General features: G+C 33.9%; 2 protein-coding genes across 3 annotated transcripts in view; one reads left to right on the top strand and one right to left on the bottom strand.

The window, feature by feature from the left end:
* The first annotated feature begins 1,174 nt into the window (after positions 1-1,174).
* LOC108909913 (PI-PLC X domain-containing protein 1) lies at positions 1,175-6,981 on the top strand. Its single transcript, XM_018714386.1, has 6 exons — positions 1,175-1,361; positions 3,671-3,819; positions 4,158-4,393; positions 5,067-5,252; positions 5,669-5,970; positions 6,610-6,981. The coding sequence occupies exons 1-6, from the start codon at positions 1,292-1,294 to the stop codon at positions 6,939-6,941; spliced, it is 1,275 nt and encodes a 424-aa protein (XP_018569902.1). The 5' UTR covers positions 1,175-1,291; the 3' UTR covers positions 6,942-6,981.
* Positions 6,982-7,126: 145 nt separating this feature from the next.
* The window catches only part of LOC108910402, a 63,362-nt gene continuing 57,084 nt past the window's right edge, over positions 7,127-13,404 (bottom strand). For both annotated transcript variants that reach the window (XM_018714991.1, XM_018714999.2), the window contains exons 4-11: positions 10,915-11,351; positions 9,711-10,048; positions 9,381-9,603; positions 9,163-9,320; positions 8,850-9,104; positions 8,561-8,791; positions 8,302-8,502; positions 7,127-8,139 (exon numbers count right to left, since the gene is read on the bottom strand). In XM_018714991.1, the coding sequence (XP_018570507.1) occupies positions 7,471-8,139; positions 8,302-8,502; positions 8,561-8,791; positions 8,850-9,104; positions 9,163-9,320; positions 9,381-9,603; positions 9,711-10,048; positions 10,915-11,351 (2,512 nt within the window). In that variant the 3' untranslated portion in view covers positions 7,127-7,470. The remainder of the gene's footprint in view (positions 8,140-8,301; positions 8,503-8,560; positions 8,792-8,849; positions 9,105-9,162; positions 9,321-9,380; positions 9,604-9,710; positions 10,049-10,914; positions 11,352-13,404) is intronic.

The raw sequence follows: 13,404 nt of genomic DNA, 5'->3' as shown, positions 1-13,404 counted from the left end.
TTTTTGGTTGGATAAAAGATATATTTTAAATCAAACCGGTTTAGAACAAGAACTAATTTAATATTTTAATTTTATTTCAGTGTCAAAATATCCGATTATACTAGTAAATATAAATAAACAACGAACAGGCCCGGATCCAGAGGGGGTGGCGATGTGGCGATCGCCACCCCCAAAGCAGAACATTTTTTAAAGATCTTCAATTTCTCCAAACGACAACAGGCAGTTAGTCGATATTAATGCAAGTTCCCCTTCCTAACCTATACCTTACGTCATCAAAAAAATAACAACAACAACAACAACAACAACAACAACCACGACGACGACGACGACGACGACGACGACGACGACGACGACGACGACGACGACGACGACGACGACGACGACGACGACGACGACGACGACGACGACGACGACGACGACGACGACGACAACAACGACAACAACAACGACAACGACAACGACAACGACAACGACAACGACAACGACAACGACAACGACAACGACAACGACAACGACAACGACAACGACAACGATAACGATAACGATAATGATAAAGAAGTGCTTTGCGCCACCCCCAAAACCAGTCTCTGGATCCGGGCCTGACAACGAAGCTCAAAGAAGATTGTTCCTGAATATTTACATAATAGTTTATAATCTTAAAACAAAATAATTTCTTGTATATTTACCTACCTTCTGCAAAAACATTTTTTCATTTTTTTAGAGATAGTTTAATTGGAGTTCACACACTTTTTTTTTAAATCTGTAAAATTTAAAATACATCAAAAAATATTACGTTAAAATTACGTCACATAGAAAGCATTGAATTTATCAAAGAAAGAAAGCATTTTCATTGATTTATACCTATCGGATGAAAATAAATTTATTAAAACGATCTTAATGAAAGTAATTTCTTCATATACTGGTTTAAATGTACAAAACCATTCATATTGGTGTTTTAATTATGACTTTTTAACACTTTTTTCTCAAATCTGATGATCTACCACTGATCTTTTGTATAACAATTACAACAAATCAAATTTCTACAAACTGATATTCGCACGAACAGTGAGTGGTCAAAGGCTGACAATAAATGTGTACCAGCCAACGGTGACGTATTCCTCTATAGTAGGTACATATAAATGTTGTTAAATAAAATCAGTAACAATCTAGACGTCAGAGAGTATATACGTACCAATGTATTAGTACTATGATATTCATAGTACTGGATATGTAACTATGAATATGGTTATTACTAGATTTATTAATTTAGGGTGATAGTAAAGAGGAAGATATGTTTCAATTATTTGTTCTAAGTGTTTTCATAGTGTTGACATGTGTAGATGATAATTTATGCTTGGGAGGTAGGTATCTTCTTTGAGCTTGAACCATATTTATGTCTATTTTTTAAATTCACATTATTTTAATTTAACGTATACAATTAATATTTATTGGATATTAGCCGCAAGCGCACAAGCTTATTTTATATTCTCAAAACAAACATGATAAACGTAAAACGAGATATTTGTAATTTGAGAATTCATATACTTTCGTCATTTTGTTGATATAACTATTATAATTATTAGACTTTTATTGCTTTTAGAAATTTCTTTTTGGCATAGTTTTTCATTGAAATGACTTAAGTACGTCACATTTCATAAATTTAAACAAAAAAAAACAAAATATATTAATATCATTGGTCCTGTTCGTTAAATAGAGAAAGAAAAACTAGGTATTACTATTTCCTGAACTAAAAAATTATTTTTTGAAAAAAGAAAACAATTTCCAGGGCCTTATAACCAATAATTAAAGTCAATTAGTATAAATTCCGTAGTGCCCAAGAGCAAAACAACTTACTCTGAATAATTTGAACTAATATGTTGTGGTTACTTAATGTTACATTTTATATGTTGTCAATAATATCGATATTAAACTGAAAAATAATATGTTTTTAATTTTTTGTGTAGTTAGTAATACAATATTTTGCCTGCAATTCACTACACACTACGTAATTCTTGAACAAGAATTTAAAAAATATGAAACAAATACGTTTTTTGGTGAAAGCTATTTAACCTTTTATATTTTTTTGTATTTTAGTCTTTTTAACAAACACATAATTCACGATGGGATCACACTTTTACATAAAACTGGTAATTAGTTTCAAGGTTTACCTCGACTACTATTTAAATGTAATTACCTTCAATTCTTCTAAATGCAAAAGAAATCAGTGATGCAGATTATATTATTCACATTACCAGGAAGCTATTCGTAGTTGCTCTGTTCATATGTAATTTTTCCAAAACGGATGGTTGAGTTTGTTATTATTATTCCAATGAAGTTAAATTTTATTCGAATAACGTATACCTTTGTGTTGCTCAATGAAAAAACTCAATATTGACGGTTTCAAAACAATGATTTTACCGCGTTTAATCTGATAAGATGTATTTTTTTCTTTACTTTCTATTTGCTTACGTGATACATCAAAACAATCAACTTTATATATTGCTTTGTTCCTTAAACATATTAAGGATTAAAATTAAATGTAGGTATAATCAAAAAAATTAAAGGGAATAAAGTCTGGATAATTTAAACTATACCCCTTGCTTGCTACCTTATGAAATAAAGATGTTACAGAATGTTAATAACTTGGAGCAAAAAAAATCTGGTCAAACGGTTATATTTTGTTATCACTACTTGACTTAATTCAGGTAAAAAACAATCATTTCTTATTAATCGATGAGAATTATAATAATTAAGTATAGAAAAAATCTATAAGTACGCCCTTTTGACTTAAAAACTGGTGTGATTAAATGGGTAACTATAATTGCATAAAATAGCATTGTTATCAATGGACTGGCTTCTATTTAATAGTTCGTATGATTTGAAAATATTTCAAACTAATAAAATTTTCAGTATATACGACTTTTCACAATTTGTCATTGATCATTGTAAATAAATCAATATTGATAAAGCTAAGATTTGGGAATTTTTAGTTGACAATGCCGGTCCTGAAATGGTTGTTGGTTAAGCTGGACAGTCAGGTAGTTTGTAATAATTTATAAAGACTGTATATTTATTTACTTCAGCAGTTACATTTGGCGGCAATAATTAGTTCATAAAAAATTTGCAGATACTCTCTTTTGAGTAACAGAGCAAGATAAGGATGAACGTATTTCGGTGAAATGTGAAAAAAAATAGGGAAGGCGAAACATCGCAAAATAGATTTTCGAAACATTAATATATCTCATCTATATTTAGCAGCTATATTTAGACATTTTGATAAGATTATTAATAAATCAATTTTCTTAGTCACAAGACCCATTAATTTAATTGGGAGTAATTAAATTATTCAAGTGTAAACCACCCTCTTATCTTCATGCGAATGTAATGTTAATCTGTCACGTTCTAGTTGAGTGTAAGTCAAAGCGGTCTCTTGAATAATACAGTTGTTTAAATAAACAGGGATGTTATATTTAACATAGGATAAAATAAATAGCGAAAAGAAGTTTTCTTACCTACATTAAAAATGTATAAAAATCAACATAAAATATAAAAAAAATTGCCACCATATTACACTTGGTAAAATATATCATCAGGCAAGGTAGTATTAGAGAATAATGTTGCCCTAAATTTTCTTTGAAGATTTAATACTAGCTTCCCATTTTGTTTTTAGATGATACTGAATGTGGTAGAGTACATTTAACAGTATCCTCTCTAGAAGACACATATCTAGAATTAAACTGGATCACAAATTGTGGTAGTTTAAATGACGTTATACCTGAATATATTTTACTTTCGAGCAAGAACGTGCGAGACAGATATGTAAGTACTAAATCTTCTATGTTCCCTTAACTCATTCCTTAATCTTAACAGTTTTCACAGCACTGATCTTAATTCTTAAGATTGCATTTCCAATTATTTTTTATGATTCAAGTTGAATATAGTAAAATCTATAGTTTGAGAAAACTGACAGTCAATATAACGAAATGGCTATGAAAATTTCATGACTTACAAAAGCAACTTAACCATCATAGCCTTGAATCATTCAATCATTAAAAACAACTACCAAAACCTAGAAATTCAGTTCAGAATTTATTAAGTCAGAATCACATTTCAGAAACATATACATATATTAAATAATGCAGATATATGACTTTCAGGAGGATTCAAACGTACTATTGAAAGTTAAATTCTCGGACTATCCCACCGGTTACTATAGATCAAAGGTGAGATTTGGAGAACCATGGCTTCCAGGAAATTGGGAATACAACGAGAATCTCACCAAAGCAGATCCAGGTCCTCATTGCTTTCCCTACTGGATATCTTCCATCAAAGGCCATCAAATTATCGATTCAAGATGCCTAGCTATTCAGCCAACTTGGATGAGCGATAATAGGTACAGAACAAAGGTATTTATTGATGAAAATTGGAGATTTGTGTGAAAATGATCTAGAAAATGTGAACCTTAAGTAATAACGCAGCAAGAATGTTACGTTGAAAACATCACTGGTTTTTTTAATTGCATCAAATCTACACTGAGGGAAATTAGCAGCTACGTTAACGTACTTAAGGTTATAAGATGGAATTGCAGCAATAAATAAACTTTTTACCCATTAGTAAGTTCCTTCAGCAAAAAGGTTTTTTTTTATGACGACAGCGTCGACAGCGTAACCTTTCCGGAGCCTATTCAATGCATATATTTCCCTCAGTGTATCCTTCTAATAGCAACAACTAATTAAAAAGTGTTAAAGTAGGAATTTCACTTAATAATTGCATTTACCTATTTTCTTCAAGTTAACCTTGATTTCCTCAGACGTACGCTGAACCCATCCACAAAATAATCCCATTAGATTAACAAATTTAGGACCCTTTAGTTATCCATCCGATACAATGAAATATTTCGTACAAACACATTAACCAAATTATTCTAGTGGCATATTTGACAATTACTTCCTCTCGAAAATAAACCATCTACTTTAACAATTATTCGCTGCAAAAGGGGAGTAAATATAAATGCATATGTCTTCGGATTCGTTACATATTGTAGTAGGTGTGCGTGTTATTTTTAGTAAAACTATTGGGAACAACAGGATCGGGTCTATGTTTATTCCCGGGACACACAATTCTGGATCGTTTGGCGGCGCGCCTACCATTTTAGAGAACTATGTTTTAAATCAGGATAGAAGTGTGTGGACTCAGCTTGTATTTGGTATAAGGTACCTGGACTTTAGAATAGGCTACTACGAAAAGAATGGGTAAGTTGATTTAATGTTCATCGAGCAAAAAAGTTTTTTGGAGTACCTATACCATTTAACACGTAAAGTTGACAAATTGCAATATCACTTCAACAATCAAACAAACATAAACGTAAATCTTTGACAAGTCAACAGCTATCGGCAACCGCATTTTTTGTGATTGCTTTCTTAATTGACTTTCATCAAAATTCATCTGTCGTTGAAAACTCATAATCACTATCAAATATTTTTAACTCTTAAGAATGGCAGCTTAACTTTTTAATGGTGTTTAGTAACGACACTCGAATAATACTAACCATCAAAGTGACATTTACGCTTCGCTACAGTTTTTAATCAAGCCGTTCCTGGTTCCGGCAATAAAAAATGACTTTTTACACTTATGTCTTAAATAGTTCATTTTTGTTTTCCTTTTACAGGTTTTACATTAACCATGACTTGTTCATGATAACCAAGATCAACCCCATCCTCAAAGAAATAAAGAAGTTCGTCGAATTAGCACCAAAGGAAGTGATAGTAGTAGATTTTCACAGATTTCCATATCCAACAAACTTTTCTTACAACTTACATAAGAAATTTACTGATCTTGTATACCAGGAACTGGGAAATTATGCTTTGCCCACCAAGGACTTACAAGTTGGAAAAGGGCCGTCTCTGAACGAAATTTGGGCGAGGAATAAAAACTTGATTATATGTTACGCGGACAGAGCCACAGTCCGAGGTAAAATAGGAGATATTTCGCAATGAAGCTATCATAAACACATTAATATATTTATCATGGCGAAGGCTATGTTATTGTTTGTTATATTTTCAAATTATGTCAACATGTTTAGGACAGTTTATTACTTAACTCAACATTAAGCAACAACAACATTTTTGTAAACAGGAACGGTAAATCTATGCATAATTTTAAACGAAATTTTAATTATATGTGGTGATATATATCACATATCTTCAACTAAATGAAGAAAAGCAAAAAGTACGTAACAGTCAGAATAATGTTTATACCTTTGATGATTTTTTACTATACAAATAGAACTTAGGGTTGCACAGAATATTTTTCATTAAAACTTGTCTTATCCTATTTAAGTATGTTGGTGTTGGTACGTCTATTTCCTTGCTATGCTATAGATAAATTGTTAAATAAAATGTACCTTAACAATTTTTTTCAATTAACTTAGATTTAGATAAATAAATTTAAAATTGAGGTTATGTGTTAATTTGTTTCACCATCTTGGAGTTAGAAAACTGTTAGGTATTCTACGATATAGGTTTGTTAAGAATAGTCACCAATTAAATTAATATAGAATATAACCAACTTTTAACAACGAATTTCATCATCTTCTTCTTCATCTTCTAGCAAACTACTGGCTTTGGAACCCCATGCAGCAATTCTGGGGCAACACCAAGAGAGTTCCTGAACTGAAGAGGTTTCTGGCCAAGTCGATAACAGATCACCGCCTCACTATCAACCCCATGTGGGCCCTTATGGCAGAGTTAACTCCCAGCCCAATAGATTTCGTCCTCAGGACGAATAATCTGAGAAAATTGGCCGACGACGTGAATAGGCACGTCACAAAGTGGATAAGAGACGAGTGGGGAAAGCAAGTCAACGTTGTAGCGTCTGATTATTTCTTAGGAAACGATCTCATCAATATTGCTATCAACATCAACTCTCGGAACGGGACATAACTAAGTACAATAATTTTACAAATAAACTATTTTGTAGATATATCTTGTTTTACTGTGATTAAAATAATCAAACTTAATTCAGTATTACTTTTAGGTATCTTCTGAAGAAAGACAATATGCTAGAGTGCTATTACCCAATTTCAATCTTTGCTCAAATTCAATTAAACTAGTTAAAAGTAGTAGAATATTTTTAATGAGAGATATTATTTACAAGTTCTTCATTACATAGCTAAATCAGTTCTTTACATTATACGATAATGAATGAAACTTATACAAAAAAAAAATAATAAAAAAAAGTCTAAATTAGGCAGCAATAAATAAACAATACGTAACTAGAAGATTAGTATTTATCAACATTAAATCAAAGTCTTTTTTGGTCTTTCCTTATTTTACACGTCTACAATCTACGAAATGTACATGTATTTCAAATACAACTCACGTTACACTGTAACTCAATCTTTACACAGTAAAGAATATATTTGGTTGCTTAAAATACATACAATCTGTTTAAAGGCATTTCAACTATAACTTATATCACAGATAAGGTATTATCAGTGGACTTGATCTCGTTTTCGATGCTTGGCAAGTGGTCGAGCACGAGAGACGTTTCCCCTATTGGTGCCGCCGAGTCCACTAAGTTCTGGGCGCTCAGAGAGGCCATGTTGTCGTTGAAAGTGGCATTTCTCACGTTATTCGATGGTCTAATGGTACTCCTCCTAAAGCTGCTTCTCAAAATGGAAGCAACCTCGGCTGCAGTCAAATTGCCAGTCGCGTCCAAGTTCCTCAAACGTTCCAATGTAGAAATCCTTGTGTTAGATGTAGCTCCGTCAGGAACCGTTATGGCGATGTCATTGGAGTTTGACGTGGTGTTGTTCATCTCGACTAATACAGCATTATAGTCGGGAGGCGGAGGCTGTGTCTGGGTATTAGACAGCATCGTCCTTTGTCTTGAATTGCTCCCCTCACCCAAGACGTTAGCGATTCTCCTCACGCTCCGTCTAATGCTCTGCCGTAGGAATTTGGCTATTCTAGCTCCAGTAGCTGTAGTGTATGAAGGTGGAGGGGTGTATTTTGGAGGAGGATCTTCGCTTACAACGTTTGCGTTAGTTGTGCCATTGTTAGCTGCTGCAGCTGCCTCTTGGACTGCTAGGTCATCCATGTGTTCTCCGATTGGCGGGCGGTACAGTAACTGAACCCTCTGAAAGAAACGTCCATCAATAACATGAAGCAAACTGGGATTAGAATCAAATACTAACATAGTTCGTAGGATCCTCATACTCCTAACAGCGTGCATTTTAAGAGACAAGAGATTAATTATTCTTTTTCAGAGAAATCAAATGATTGGTATGCGTTTACTTACATCTAATATATCGTTGGGTCCGTTGTTCAAGTATCTGTAACTTTGGATGACAGCCACGAGTGGTATGCAGAGAATTGGAAGAAGCTGAATCATAGAACCTATCTGTCTTGACCACAAAGGCCAATATTCTGCCACCGGGGCGTGGTGCCAAATGAACATGTCCCTAAAGCTGCCATTCTTAAATGTAGAAATACATAATACCTACAAAATGAAAGTTTAAAGTGAATCACGATTAACAAGTATACAACTCAGTATTAACCATTAAGGCAACCGGCAGGATTACGTTCCAAGTGAAGGACAGCAAAGCTGGCGCCCAACTTAAGAGACACGGATGATGGCTTGGTTGGAAGAGTGCCGTTACTACTGTATCTCCACTATAAGGCCTCCCACGAACCATGAAAACTGCTATTATTTGCAAGAGGATAACAATGATTAACCACCAAAAGCCTCCTATTGTGTAATCGAAGAAGTATACCACGTATATCCCGAGCTAAAACAAGACTTTAATGTTATTCATGTTTATCAAATGACAGTAACTCAATACCAACCTCTGTCGCCATTGGGAGCCCCAAGATGAACCCGCAAGCGCAAGTGAAGAAAGTGATGGTTGTTTCCCAAGACTTTAATACCTTAGCCTTGATCGCCATAATTCCAGTGATGACACAGTGCCAGATGGCTAGTTGCTGGGCTATGCCGAACATGATAAGGATGAAATAGAACAGAACTGCCCAAAATGGGGACACCTGATCTGATCCCATGATCGCAAATGTGGCTGGAACCAATTCAGTCGCCAAACGTAGAACCTTTAGGAAACGTACGTCATACATGTTTTTTTTAATAATCAAAGCGAATGTAGCTTACCTGATATCCACTTTCAGAAGTGTAGTCCACACCTGGTCGCACGATCTTCTCTCCAAGCATGAACGAGTTGTGAACCATGTATCTAACGGGAGTACTGGCTAAACTAGGAGGTAGAGGGTCTTTAGCGGGTCGTAAGAAGATGTATGAGGACATCCTTTCTGGAAGCGTAAAAGTGATCGTGAATGCGGACATTATAATGTAAACAAAGATATACTGACCGAAAGAGTCTGGTAAATAGCTATTACCGTAGGACTTGAGTATCTGAACACACGTATTCGCTAAGAAGGCAACTAACAGTAATATCGTAATAGTTATTACAGCTACAAGACTAGAATCTCTTTGAAGCAAATGTTTGTGTTTGTTGTGTGATGCTATCTGCATTATAGCCGCGCCTAGTAGACCCCAAGTTAGAAACGTCTCTTGGGCAGCTGCCAGCCAACTCTGAAAAACAACAACGTACTTAGTATTGCTGATATTATTCCAATATTTATAAGTAAATCCATATAGACATAAAAGAAATTATTCTTATAAGAAAAATTGGTAATTACCTTGGGATTCAGGAAGAATTCTCCCCAAGAGGTCTCTGGAAAAATAACATTGACATATTCAGGTGGCATTAGTCCCAATATTTTCGCGCAGAGAATAAATGTACCAAACACCGGCAATAACGTGAAGGCGTATATGACTTTTCCGTAAGATCTCAACCCCTTGCTGAGCGATACGAATACAATCATCCACACGACAGCCAGGTTGAAAGCCAATTGAAATTTTATAGTCCCGTAGGCGTTCCCGGAAGGAAGATGATGTCTTTGGAGTACAATGCCGTTGAAGTAGTCTGGAATTGTCTCTGACAGTTTGTACGTGCCATTTACAGGAGGCTGAATATCTGAAATAAAGTAACAATACTTTTTAAAGATATAAAATTAATAATAACGTATGTTCTTCGTCAATAAATGAACTTGAAATGTTTGCTTTAATAGTTGAGATGAAAGTTGGTATAAATAAATATTTATAGTGTGTAAACCAATACGGAAATAGTACATATGAATGCGTCAAACGTTTATTCTAGAACAATTGACGTTAGATTAACTTCATCACATTAGTTTAGTTTATACGTTTTTTCGGGTAGAAGAAAGTATTAAAAACAATATTTTTCGATAATGATAAGACGTCAATCAAATACGAAAAATAGAACAGGAAATGTAAACAAGTTTCTAGCATAATGTGGATAGTGCAAGGAGTGCAAACAAAATAAATGTTTTATCACACAATAATATATCAAACAATATGTGACTTGATTGTATACAAAATGTAGGATATTACTTTCAACTAACAAACTGATATGGCTAACATTAAATAATTAGAATATCAATTTTTATCAGTCAGAAATTGAGGTCATATTTTTTAAATTAGGATTTGGAATGTTGACCGAAAAGAGAGTTTTTAAGGTTTTCAATGATGTGTTATAAATATACAAAAATCAGTAACATGTCGAAAAAACGCAGTAACACAGAAAGCTATAAATAATTGATGATGGTTATTTGAAATTGCAAAGTTTGAAAAAATCTGAATTCATAGTGAAATGCTTTGCAAATGGATTTTCACAGATTTCGAAAATTCGTAAAAATAAAAAGGATGTCTCAAAGAAATAAAAAAAAATCTAATTATACAAATTTTTCCCGTACGATGCGCACCTTTTGTCTGCCACGGCGTATTTTTTACTTTATTTTATAAAATAATATTTATACTCACCACTCCTGTAGTATATAAACGGTTCCGCCCACCTATACTTGTCCACTTTGGTGATGAAGGAGTCACGAAAAAACACGAACATCCACGACACCCCTATGATGCTGTACAACCCCATCAGGGCCTGAGCTATGAGCAGGGACACCCCCACCCCCTGGAACAGCGGTGATATCCTCCACATATCTATCACCCCCGCCCCCAACTGCTGCCCCAGGCAGAGCTGAAGCGTGAACAGCGGCAGGCCGAAGATCAGAGACAAGAAAATGAACTGGAAGATGAAATTGGCTCCGAAGTGGATCGTCAAAATGGCAAATCGGGAAAGGTTGAATAGCCCCAGAGTGCAGCCGAGACATGCCATCATGGAGCTGAGGCTGTGCGGCCAGTGACCCAAAGGGCTGTCCGCCTCCGGCATGTCCGTCTGTCTGTTCCTCTCACATGATCTGAAACAAAGTGAAGAGATTTTATAAAAATATTACCATTCTAACAGGGCACATGACGTACAAACTGGGTAATCCATAATTCTCTTTTTATTGCAGTTGGCATCTTTACTACAGAACAAAATATAAGTAAAAGGGTGTGTGGAATCAAAACATGCAGTTATAAAAACAACGGAACATCAATTAAAATCTATATAGCCAAAAACTGATTTGTACAGAAAAAACTTGCACTTTTTATAGAATAATATGGGTCGCATTTTCGAATTCCGTTTTTTTTTTAATTTTATATTAATTGCAGTGGTCTAGGTTTTAGAAAGTTACTTATATCACATTTTCTAACATATATTTGAGGGAATTTAACGTAGAATATTGAAACTAGCCAGTGGCAGAGATACGAGGGGCTGGTATCATTAGAAGCCTCATACTTTCGACGCCAATGACTATTCTGCCAATTTGATTAGTGCTTTTTATTATACTTATTCGAAATTTGTAAGAAAAAATATATCTTACACTTAAAGCGATAAAATTTGAAGCAAGCAAAGATCAAAGTAAGCATGAAATTTTGCACAAAACGTAGTTTTTTATTCTAGAAACTTTCGTTAATAAATTTTGTGGCACCCTACATAAAAATGACACTTTAACAGTGAGTTTTCTAAATTTCAATGACTTACTACATTTTACGGATTTGAAATAATGGCAGATTTTGTTTCACAAAGAAGCTGTCTAAATCCCAGAAAGCCATTTTTTAACATCTATATTTTTTTGCACCTTGCAAAAGCTAAATAACCCGTTATATGTGCCCACTTTCTTTACCCTTAGCAGAAGCGTAACTCGACAGACTTTTTATACACATGATCTATTCTAAATTATAACTTATGTCACTAACACAATAATATTCGAACTGATTTCAAATCTTATATATCCCTTTCTTAGTAGAGATTTCAGATAAACCTACCTACTTACACTTACTAAAGTAGATTAAATTAAAGCCTAGGCATTACCGATCCCATGAATATTAAGAAAGATAACGGTACACCTAAGTAGGCTTTCGAAAGGCTGATAATTTTCATCGATCATTGTATTTTTACAACTGCAGCATTAAAGAGCATGATAGACTTTTACGTTTGTTTTTATCATCATTTCCATATTGATGTTACTTTTATTATTGTTTTCAGTAACAATACATAAAAACAATAATACTCTTCTGTATTAACTAATAAGTAAAGTAGGTTAAGGCATACTTCATAACCAGTTGAAAGTAGTAATATTACCGATACGTTATATAAGTATAAATTTGCAATTTTTTCATAAATTCCTTCGTTTCCGTCTTACTTTTACCATTTTTAAAGTTAAAACTAATTTTACCCTTAATCGTCTTCGTTCCAATGAAAAAACCTCGACTCAATTCCAACATATCAAAGATTATTTTAATTAACAAGTTCTAGTAATTTTCAGACCTAAAAAAAATACGTCCACAGGCGCAAAAAATTTAATGAATACTTATATTTCCAAAGCCGCAATTTGCGTCCGAATGTAAAACAATAATTATAAGAACGGCAGGGTAAGTTACGTCATGCGGTTATACCTAACAAGAGCAACATAAATCCTGAAAACGCTCGGTAGATTAAGATCTGATTTAATTATTACCTGCTGCGAACGTCCTTGAATAGAAAAGAGAACCAACATACAAACACAATAACGTTCAGAAAAATTATTGCACGATGTAAATAAACGTTAATTTTTAGACTGCTTTTAAGTTTCGTTTTTGGCATGGATATACAGGCTGACATACAATAAGAATAATGCTATAATAATTACAATAAAATTTACGTAGGTATTCACACAAATACAAATGTGTCTACCTACTTAGTATCTACAAAGAGAGAAACAGTATATAGATGGGTTAAATTATTAACATCACCCTGTATATCCCCATGTGGACTACATAATTGCGGATTTGCCGAAGTAGCCCGCAGCTAGCACGTAGCTAAGAATAATAAATTGATAGTTATCCGGCTGGCAACTGGAATGCAAACGAGGTTACTCTTGCGACTGG

The sequence above is a fragment of the Anoplophora glabripennis genome, unplaced genomic scaffold, assembly GCF_000390285.2.
Source record: "Anoplophora glabripennis isolate ALB-LARVAE unplaced genomic scaffold, Agla_2.0 scaffold27, whole genome shotgun sequence".
Lineage (NCBI taxonomy): Eukaryota > Metazoa > Arthropoda > Insecta > Coleoptera > Cerambycidae > Anoplophora > Anoplophora glabripennis.
This window is presented reverse-complemented; position numbering and strand designations above follow the sequence as displayed.